The following is an 11,325-nucleotide window of genomic DNA, read 5'->3' on the forward strand; positions in this document are numbered from 1 at the left end:
CTAAACCTATACTTTGTCAGCTTTTAGATCAGCTATGTGTGTGTAGCTAGACACAGTAGCCATAATCGTCTCTCTCGAGGAAGCCATTTTGTTCTAGGCGTGGCCGGCAGCCTGCGCGCAAAACGCGCTTTCTACCCAAGGCAAAAGAATGCACATAAATCTAGACTGTGCTCCTTTAAGCTAAGTTTATCTCTAGGTATGTATAACCATGTGTCATTACTACCAAGTAACGTACATATCATAGTTAATTACCTGTTTGAAACGTAGTAAGGCTCAGTACAACTGCCATATCGTCGAGTGTAATTAATTGAAAATATATTAATTTACGAATATTACATCTAGAATACGAGCAGCCAATGCGCCTAGCAACACACCATTCCTACATCCGGGACACTTTAATCATTCGTCTCTTGTTCTTGGGTTTCATTGTGTTTCTTGACCTCTTGAGAGATTAGCGACGTTTTAGGTTGAAGGTAGTTGTGTAACGGATGTCATCTGTGTGCGAGAGTTACGCCTAATTAAGCTAGAGATAAACCTCGATCGTCCAGAGCCGTCTGACAAATTCGCGATGAAGGAAACAGGAGAACCTAGCTGGTTGGCAACGATTTCTTTTTGTAATGATAGGCTACGTACCAAGGAGCTGTATTTAAGTATAGACTCGCTTTTCTCTGACCTACTATCTTTTGCAGAGTGTAGATTATTAAAGTTTGCGTGGCCGTGGTACCAAATCGGCCCGTTTTCAAGTGGCAAAAAAGTGCCAATCAACTTAAAACATTAAATTCTTAGATGTGATAGTACTAAAAATTTGCCGGTTGTGGGGTGCAACGTGACTTGTCGCTTTTGAGGCATGGGCCCACGTACTAATAGGGCGCACCTCTTAGAGCCTCTGTAGACCTCAGAAAGTCTTTAATTAATGACGTCGTTTATGCTTCTTTTTTTAAGTTTCTCAGTTTCTGGTGTTATAGATATCGCTGAGTCTCATTTGTAAAACGTATATAAAAATGCTCAACAGATATGGCACAAGTATTTTAATAAGGTTGGGACGTATCTCCTCGGTCTACAGTTTGAAGAACTTCGAGTCGCCTTTTCGACCCCAGAGTTGTCAGAATTGGTTGAAACCCTTGAAGAATTGTTTAATGGATGTATGACATTGAAGCGGTCCGGGATCTGCATTGGCTAAGGCATCCTTGTAGATCTCGACGTGTTTCTTTACCATCTCGATAAATCTGCCGATGATAAGGATATTCTCAGCCTCCATTCGTATATTCTCGTCGGTCGTGAGATCTGCTCCTTAGAAAATACTGGCATGGAGAGCATCTAGCCTCAAGAGATGTCCTGTAGGCAGCAGGCTGCCTTCGACCTCTCTGACCACTTGCTCTGTTATTGTTTTACCGATGATTTTACCGGAGATCGATAACCAGCAATGCCATGTAGCAACATCATCAGGACTCAGAGGGCTGGGTGAGGCAACAGCGTTCTCCTGACTCAACTTTGTGTCTTTGACGGCGAAATTTGAAGCCCGGTTACCAGTTTATGTGAATACCCATGATACGGTTTCAGCTCATACCGTAGACTGCTCGCGAGGATACAACCTTGAATTGTTATTTATGTCTAGCCACATAATCAACTACCCGATTGATACAGCGAACGAGTTGTAGTGGGTGCTCTATAAATGTCGTATTGAATTCAGGTATAGTTCGTGGGCTGATCACGCAGAGCTGTTGTTTTCTGCACTTCCGCTCTCACTCTCGTACGAGGAAGGTTTTACTTCATAAAATAGTAGATAATGTGATGCTAAGACCGTTTCGACTTGTTGGCACTCACAAAAATGATCGGTTTACAACACCGAGTTCAAACGTTAGCGTGACGCCATAATGGGGTCTGGTACCCGAGCTGTTATTTTCAACAGAACCACTAAATCCCCTGTAGACTTCTGTACATCAGTTTTCTAAGCTTTTGAAAGTATTATATTACATTCTTTCATGTTCTGCTTGGTTTCCTGTTTGTCTAGGTACGTTTTACGCCTTTGTTGTCTGTAGATTTAAAAACCCGGATGTGCAGACATGCAACAAGTTAAAAAGCGTTCATCGGATGCTAAAACTACCATGAAAGCGGACAGTAACGATAACTCACCGAATAATGATTGCATTACTACTAGAACCCGGAAAAATGATGACGTAATCGTTTCTGCTTTGAACTCAACCGGCTACTACAACGTAAACCGGATGATGACTGCACGCAATTTGACGCGGATGATGATGACTCAACCGAATGATGACTAGGATTTGACCGGATGATGACTATGGCTAGTAATTAATTAATCAATAGGTAAAATAGATGATGGCTGCGCAAAATGGATGAAATGAACCAGACGTGCAATTGACCGACACCGTGTAAAGGAACGCATCTGTAGCACTAGACTCATACTAGCATCTAATTGTTGCAGTTGTTTGTTGTTGAAGTCTAGTTGGATCTCAGAAGAACAGGCTTTGTGTATAATATCTATTGAATTGGCTTTTATCAATTAATTAACTAACTAATTCAAGCAATGGTGTTCGAAAGAAGTGACGACAAAAGTCTTGTCTTTGAAGCTGTTGTTCCCGCTGCGAAGGTTCGTTGCTTAGATTGGAGAAGCTGCCTGTGTCAGTGTCAGAAAGAGGGTGGTGAATTAACAGCGTTGTAACAGCGCAGTTGGGCGACATTGCATGACACTGCGGAGGTGAGACAAGATGACACATACCTGTTTTTTGCGCAAGGAAGGCGTTACACGCGAGGATAATTCAAGAGGCTACTACCATCGTTTGTGTTATCAAAAGTACACAAACAATACAAACCTTAGACGTCTGCAGAAGAAAGAGCAAGACGAATCCGCACTTGCAACAACAACGCCTGCTGCAGAAAGTCAAGTGTGCACAAACCCATTGTCATCAACTGCAGTCACTGTTGATTAAGGATCTTCTTCGTCAGCACGAACCACTCGCCGATCATAAGCAAAGACCAATTTCTCGCTTTTTTACTGTGTCAGAAACCAAAAAATTGGACAAGCACAATTACAAATTTATCAGATTGCCAAATGGATAATTCTCCTGTTACATTTGTACAAGCAGCCAGATTACCCGATGACACAAGAATTTTTCTAGCAACGGAATGCGGAAACCTTGATTTTCATGCTGCCAAAGTGAAGTACCATGCAAGCTGTTATCGAAACTATACTTCAAAGAAGAATCTTGCTAGTGTAGTTAGAAGACACAATGCTTGCAAGTGGGAAGAAAGAAGTACTAGTACTGCTGGTGACATAACAGAGCGGACTCCTTTTGGCAAAGCCTTCTCAAGTCTAGTGCACTTATTAGAATCTAGAGTCATTTCTGGAAAAAGCACAGCTACAATGTCACAACTCCACGCTAAATTTCTAGAGCTTTTAGAGCAGTTTGATGAACTCAATCTGTCTTGCCGCAGAGAGAATTTGAAGAAAAGAGTGATCAAATAGTTTCAGAAAAGGCTAGAGTTTTGGAAACCAAAAAGTGCTAATAAAGCAGAAATCGCGTTCTCGTCTTCAATTGCGAAAGGAGATCCTACAAAGTGTTCCAACAAAAAAATGGCGATTCTAGCCATTTCTAGACTACGAGCTGTTTTTGCAGCTGTGTTAATCTCTAGCTAGCTAGCTAGACAATGCAGACAACAGTGAAAAAGCTCTCTAACTAATTAAAGACGACATCACTAGAAGAATTAAACAGCTTTTCTTGCTGTTTGAGAGTCAAATAAATTCTAGGCAATGCGACATCGTCTCGCTTCAAACAATACGGATGTCCCATATTAGATGCTGCGATCCTCCTCTTTTCCATCGAGAAGCGCGAAGCGACGAACTTGGCTCCAACATTGTAGGTAGAAGGGACGTGTTCCTCTTGACTGGATACCCGATCCATGATTAAGACGCTTTGTTCAACGAGAACTAGCGGCTCGGCTTTCCCTTAATAGATGGTTTTGTCCCATATTGGAGAATCAGACCCTTCCTCAAAAACGAGCCCGTAGCGATACGAAAATTAAACCGATTGGCTTGAATCTATCAGAAATTATCTAAGAATGATCAGATGTTTTTGATATAAAAAATGAAGCGGTAGCTTGCTTTGAAGCTTTGTGCCAGTGTCCCATATCTGAGAACAAGCTCCAATGCCCGGCTTCGCCCGGGCGACAACACATGGCAGGTGCTTCTCCTTTCAACTTCATAGCGCCGCAGTTGACACACACGCCTGTCATAGAGCCAATACAACACGAAAGTGGAGGAGAGACAGGTCGCCTTTATAGGTAGAGATTATAGCATTAATGACAGACAGACATGACAGACAGACAGACAGACAGACAGAAATTATACTACCATTGACAGACAGACAGACAGACAGACAGACAGGTGGCCTTTATAGGTAGACATTATAGCAGAAAGTATCTAAAAATGCGTTTGATGGTTGGAGAGGCAGAGGGGGTGTAGCCAGGTCACGTACAGTTTGTATAGAGAACCGTTTACTGTCACTAATTAGCCGTGGTATATGTGCTTTTACCGTTTAGTAGCAGCCAGACAGAATTCTCATTCATAGTTATATCCCGTTCAATGGCCGTTTCCAAAATCCCGTTGACTGGATTAGCGATTGGTTGAAACCATTTCGACTTGGACGTTGCTGTCGTTGCGAGGACCAGGTGTATCGAACTTGGCATCTATTCGACACGTGTCCAGTTTCAAAACATCCCGTTGATTGGATTATTGATCCCCTTGAAGCCATTTCGACAGTCTCGTTGCGGAGAACAGCTGTGTCGAACCTGGTATCTATAATTTCGAGTGAATCCCGTAACGTGTAAGTCACGTGCAATACTTACCCGGATAATCCGTTCCCCGTATATAACGAATGCCGACTCTCGTCATTTCGACAGTCCCGCTGAACGTCGTCTCTTCGAAGACGTTGCTGGCGTTTTGGGGAACAGGTGCATCAAACACGGCAGCTCTTTGACGGTCGTAGACTGGCAAACGACAATGGGCGTATTTTTTCAAGACCCGGATATCAGCAAAAATATCTTCCGTTTCCCGGCGTCGCCCGCAATAAACGACATGCTTGGCGCGTACCGTCCGACGTTGGGAACGTGCAGTGTGAATTCGGCGGAGATACGATTCGGCGTTCCGGAGATATTTGCGCGCGAGCGGAAGCGAGTGCGATCGGCGGTAAATGGCGTCGTTGTGGAAGAAGTCAGGAAGACGATCACGGTCTCACTTTCGAGATTAATGAATTCGGAGTGCGCGAGCCACATTCGGCCGAGATCGGACTCGCCGTCTTTGAGAAACGTTCGTACGGACGGACACACAGACAGACAGCAAGACAGACAGACAGACAGACAGACAGACAGACAGACAGACAGACACCTCTCCTTTATATATATATATATATATATATATAGATGTCCCATATCAGATCCGAGACTCTACGTGCATAGGCAGATAGAGGGGAGCGGTTCTGGGGATCAGGACCCCTTCTTTTCAACGACACGTTTATGGAAACCGAAATATTTAAATCGAGGCCTTCTAGTCCCTAAAAGATGAGTTCTAACCACTGTATCGCTGGAAAGTTAGACTGACGCCTAAATGCCTGGACATCGATCCCGGATGCGGTAACCCGAATATTACTGCTGACTCGGACCTGCTGCGGCGCCATGACCGCTGAGAGCGTAAAAGAACTTGTAGTCGCCCTGAAAAGAGAGACAGTGCCTTCAAATGCCTGGAAGAGTTTGGAAGAACTTGGGAGCTTTGATAGATGTGGACAACCAGTTTCTCTAGATTGAAACAAATTTTGAAATAGATAAAATAGTACTAAGTCTGTATCCTGGAGACGCTGACCCAAATCCTTTGCCTCTGAAATTTAACGGCAATGGAAACTGTCTCTCTCGGTCTGCGTCTCTGAGCTTCTATAATGATCAAAGCAGACATATTGATCTCGGCCTAAGGACAGCAGCAGAACAATGTAAGAACAGTCGTCATTATGCTGAAGCTACTGTTCATCGCGCTTGCAGTTGCACAAATTCTACGCCGGCAACAGTCCTCCTGTCTTCTACATTGCAAAGAAGCACTAGTAATGTCTTTTCCAGAGCATTGGAGTCTTGTGTTTCATTAGAAGATGCTTATTTTCAAGCAGCGAAAGAAGAGATCAAAAGTACTTGCAACTCGGGATGGTATTCATCAGTTCTTAAGATACTTGGTTTGTATACAGCTGTTGGGACTACAATCAATTTAATTTATCTCATGTGCAACAAGGGAATTCGTTCGTTTCTGCACACAAAAGTTAATCTAATGGGTACTGAGAATGATAGCCGATATTCTATCAAGATGATGTGGTCTACAACGCAAAGAATGCCACCAGTGCTTGGTTTGAACCAAACCACTTTGTGCCCGTGCTTCCTCGTTTATCTGAATTTACGATTCCAACTCGTAAACTCAATTGTGTTAAAAACCTCAAGCCAACAGCAAACCTCAAGTCATTTCGGTGCAAGATTCAAAAGTTTTTCTTCTCTTCAGTTGATAATCTACGCCTTCCAGAAATACAGGCCAGAACTCTATGTGAGATATAAAAGGCATCAGCAAAGTAACCTGATCAATCTAACTATCACTCACCAAAATTTTTCTTTTCACAGCCAAGTGAATTACCACACCAAGACATTCTTAAGGAGGTACTAAAAGACGTTCTTCTGTTGCAGTCGAAGAACTGTCACAGTCAGAATATGGCAGCAAGCGACTTGCTGCAGCTGGTACGCTTCTAGACAATACAGACACTTCTTTCTTCTTCTTGAACGATAGTTCAACTTCACCCATGGCTGACGAGAGAAAGGTGGATTTAGACCAAGTAGCAAAAGCATTTTGTGAAGACAATGGTATCTGTCATTATTCTCTCAACTTAAGCGAGGTTTAATTCAGTTGTTTATAATTATAGCTGTTTTTGATGCTGGCGATATAGTTCTAGGTCACAAACAGCTTGCGAACTAATCGACGAGCATGAGTTATTCTGCTAGCTGAAGCATCATGTCATACCAGACCAAGAAATACATGCTAAATGGTGAAGCGGAAGGGGAAGAGGAAGAAAACATTGTCATTCCAAAGGACGTGGTTGGATAAATTTCGATGGCTGGCATACGGTCCACGTGCAGAAGGTGGTCTATGCAAGTTCTGCGTCCTCTTCCTATTGCTTGCAGCCGAACAGAGTGAAAATTTTGTTGTCAAGCCGTTCCGAAATCTTCAGAACGTTTTTGTGTTAAGGGAAAGCTGCAAACCCACGTGAATTTACAGTATCATAGAGATGCTGCAGTGCAAGCACAAGCTTTTGTTTTGACCTACCAAAATCCTAAAGAAAACATTGAACACTGTCTACTACAGCAGGCAAGAGAGCAATACCATAGCAACATTCATATCCTCGAAGCTATTGTAAAGACTGTCTTGTATTGTGGGAGGCAGAAAATTTCTCTTCGTGGTCATCGTGATGACTGGACATCTACCGCATCAAATCAGGGTAACCCTATTGAGCTACTTAAACTCATTGCAGAGTTTGATGGAGGCATTCGCATACACCTAGACGCTGGAAAGAAAAACCTGATGTACACTTTAAGAACAATACAAAATCAAGTCATTGACATCACTGGAAATATGATTTGTAAAAAGATCACAGCGCATATCAAGGAAACTGATGCGTTCGTCTCCATCATTGCAGACGAAGTGACTGAGAAGCATTCGAACAGAGAGATCATATCTTTGTGTCTACGCTTTGTGTTGTAGAAGAGTGACAAGTCTGTCATCAGAGAGGTATTTCATACTTTTGCTACCTTTCAAGAACAACAGGAGCTGCCATTGCTGCTGCTATTAAAGAAAATCTTAAGACTAGAGGTGTTGACATTACCAAAGCCGGAGGTCAGGCATATGATAGTGCATCAGCTATGTCATCGAACAGGGTTGGTGTTCCAGCTCGAATTCGTGACCTTGCACCCATGGCAGTTTATACCCACTGCAACAGCCATGTTTTAAACCTCAGTATCACAGATTGTTGCAAGTTTCCTGAAATTAGAAACATGATTGATACCATTAACTCTTTGTACCTCTTTTACAAGTTATCCTCAAAGAGGCAGAAGTTCTTTGAGTTGGTGCTAGATAGTCAGAGCACTGATAGAAGAAAAAGACATCTAAAAGGACTGTGCTAGACACATTGGGTTGAGAGTCACACCTATTTTTGAAACATTTGCTAAACTGTATGAGTGTGTCTGTACCTCTCTTGAGGCTATGTTGTACCGACATCTTCAACCTGAACTGGAGTTTGTAATATTTGTGCAGGGGCGTCGGAAGCAAATTTAAAGTGGTCCGGCCTAACGCGCGCTAGGTGGGCGTGATCATATAACGGTTAACGCACGCTAAACATTTCTCTAAAAGCTTGAATACCATACAGAGAACGCAAGATTAACACTTAGTAACTACTAGAACAACATGTGTCAAACCTTACAAGGCTATTTCTGTACGTAAATCTACATTGAGCCAAAAATGTTTCTTCTGTGTTCTGATTCCCTACAGAAATCATCTATGCATAGTTCTAGATCAAGACTATCACATGCTTCTTTGTGCCCATGCAACATTAAAAGGTGATTTAACCTTGCCTGTGTCATAGTGCACCGAAGGTATGTTTTAACAATGCGGAGAGCTGAGAACGTTCTTTCACTAGTTGCATTTGTTGCAGGAACAACAAGGATCAAGCGTATAAGTTTGACCACCTCAGACAACAGCAGTTGGCGGGTTTCCCTAGTGACTTAACATAGTCCACAACATCCATCAGGGCTGGTGTGACTGCCGTTTCTCTAAAGTGAGAATACAGTATCAATAGCTGCGTCTGGAGGATATTGCTGTCAAAGTCTGTGCAGTACAACTCCTGTATGCTAGACAGGTCATCCGTATAGCTCTCTCCAGCAGCACCCTTCAGAAGTGTGCATTCAAGCTTGCTGTATATCTTATAGTGTGGCTGGTCAAATCTGCTTTTGATAGACTGAATTGCCATATCGAAAGCGGAAAAATACATAACCCGGTAATGATCTTCTATACATGTTGCGAAGTGTCCCGAACTTCCTTCATCATATCGGCAAGGACGCTTCCTTTTCCGAGGAAGGGAAGGCTCTGCAACATCTTCTTTGCTTTGTTTCTCTATCAACTTTTCCCAGAAATTTGAGAATTCAGCTTCTGTACGCATTAGTGCAAGAGATTTGATGGTAAGTTCTGCTAACACTTGACCTTGTGCAGCAGACATCTTCTTGTGCTGAAGAGCTTTGCTCAGATTGTCAACCAACTTCAAGACTTTTTCTCCTAATGCTACTCCAAAGAGAAAGTCAAATGAAGAAAACTGAGCAGCAACACCAGTACACCGAGCAGACATCTCTGGGTCTCGTTTTGCCATATCTGCAAAACTGTCTAAGCTGGATTGGATGACCGAAAATTTTTGCATAACACTCTGTAGAGAAGCTGCTCGAACGGTCCATCTCGTAGGGCATAGTGTCCTAAATCCAGGGTCTTGAGGAGCCATCTCAGCTTGAAGTCGCTTGTACTCAGACTTTCTTTTTGCTGAGTACTTGAGAAGTTTTGACAGTTCAAATGTTGTGTCAAGGGCATATTTGATAGGAATTATGTCTTTGATGGTGTCTTGGCAGGCTAAATTGAGGCTATGACCATAGCAGTGAGTGAACAATGCTCGTGGTTCATCTTGAGTGAGTTGAGCAGCAACTCCTGATAGACATCCTTTCATCACAGCTGCACCATCATAGCACTGACCACGACAGTTGGTCAGACTAAGGTTCATACGAACAAGAACATCCCTGATAATTGCTACAATGGACTTAGCATCAGTTGAAGCAGTGATGTGCAGCCCAATAAAATCCTCATGAGGCTCTAGGTCTTCATCCACCCATCGTAGAACTATTACAACCTGCTCCTGGGTACTTGCGTCAGTGGTTTCGTCTACCATAATGGTGTATGGTGTGCCTTCAAGTTTGGCTGAGACATCTCGAAGAATTCGAAGTGACATCACCTTCAGCAGCTCATTCTGTATGTCTGCACTTGTGTACTTATTTGTCTTTTTCTGCAACCAATCGGAGAGATCTGTAGAAAGCTCACAAAAAAGACGAAGGAGCTGTGACAAATTGCTATCAATCTCTTTGGTGAGGGCGGAACCGCGGAGGGCAATACCTTGACGTGCCAGGAACCTCAGCGCCCTGAGAATGCGAAGGAGGCTGGCCCGGTTTCTCTTTCTGTCTTCAACCAATTGAGTTCTTAGTAGTTCACCAACGTGCTTTGTTGTGGCAGGTAGCGTGATCAGTGACTCAACCGCTTCTCTGTGGCAGTCTGATTTCGCGTGTGAACGAAATAAGCGGGTGGCATCATTCCAGTTTTGAACTCCGCGATAGATGAATGCCTGCTCAGCAGTCTTGCATTTCAGCTTGCCAGACTTCGCAGCCTTCACACAGACGTGACAGAACACTTTCTCAACGGAGTCGTGCCAATGAAGCCAAGGCCAGTTGTCGAACCAAGCAGCTTGAAATGATCTTGATTTGGGGGCTTTTTTCCCAAACGAAACTTTTGGAAATGAAGCACGGCGAGGCTGACAGGGCTGATCACCGACATCTGGAATCCCGTCAATCTGCATATATAGCACACGGAAATGGTTAGCGTGCGCTCTATCTACCGCTGCCGTGTCCTCGCGTTGCCAGCCTCATCTTTGTGACTGAGCGTAAATTTATAAATTACCGCCTGAAAATCTAGCTGTACAGAATGCTAACGTAACTAGAAATATATTACTTATTTAATCAGTTAACTCTAAACCGGAAGTATACGCTAATGGCCGACTGGCAAAAGTCCATTTTTCGAAAAGTGGTACGGCCATGGCCGTGCGGCCGACCCCCTTCCGACGCCCCTGATATACATTATGTACAAACACTTCATACGCAACTACTTACACCACACTCCTGTTCTGCCTTTACTTTAGTAAGTGGTGCAGGCCACACACACACAAAAACACACACACACACACACACACACACACACACACAGACACACACACACAAACACACACACACACACACACACACACACAAACACACACACACACACACACACACACACACACACACACACACACACACACACACACACACACACAACCACTACCACCACCAGAGTGAAATATAAGAAAAACTTTTTGATCTGACATGATGTCGTGGCAACACTGCATGAGTTTGACCAGATATTCCTAATTACCCGAGGCCCGGATTTCCGGG

The 11,325-nt window shown here is 43.4% G+C and overlaps 1 protein-coding gene across 1 annotated transcript; it reads right to left on the reverse strand.

Moving 5' to 3' along the window:
• Positions 1 to 8,756: 8,756 nt before the first annotated feature.
• LOC134184047 (zinc finger MYM-type protein 1-like) lies at positions 8,757 to 10,694 on the reverse strand. Its single transcript, XM_062651680.1, has one exon. The coding sequence runs from the start codon at positions 10,692 to 10,694 to the stop codon at positions 8,757 to 8,759; it is 1,938 nt and encodes a 645-aa protein (XP_062507664.1).
• Between the last annotated feature and the right edge of the window lie 631 nt (positions 10,695 to 11,325).

Source organism: Corticium candelabrum, chromosome 1, assembly GCF_963422355.1.
Source record: "Corticium candelabrum chromosome 1, ooCorCand1.1, whole genome shotgun sequence".
Classification (NCBI taxonomy): Eukaryota; Metazoa; Porifera; class Homoscleromorpha; order Homosclerophorida; family Plakinidae; genus Corticium; species Corticium candelabrum.

Excerpts from the sequence above, each read along its gene's own strand:
- LOC134184047 (XM_062651680.1), bottom strand. The coding sequence starts at position 10,694 with ATGCAGATTGACGGGATTCCAGATGTCGGTGATCAGCCCTGTCAGCCT.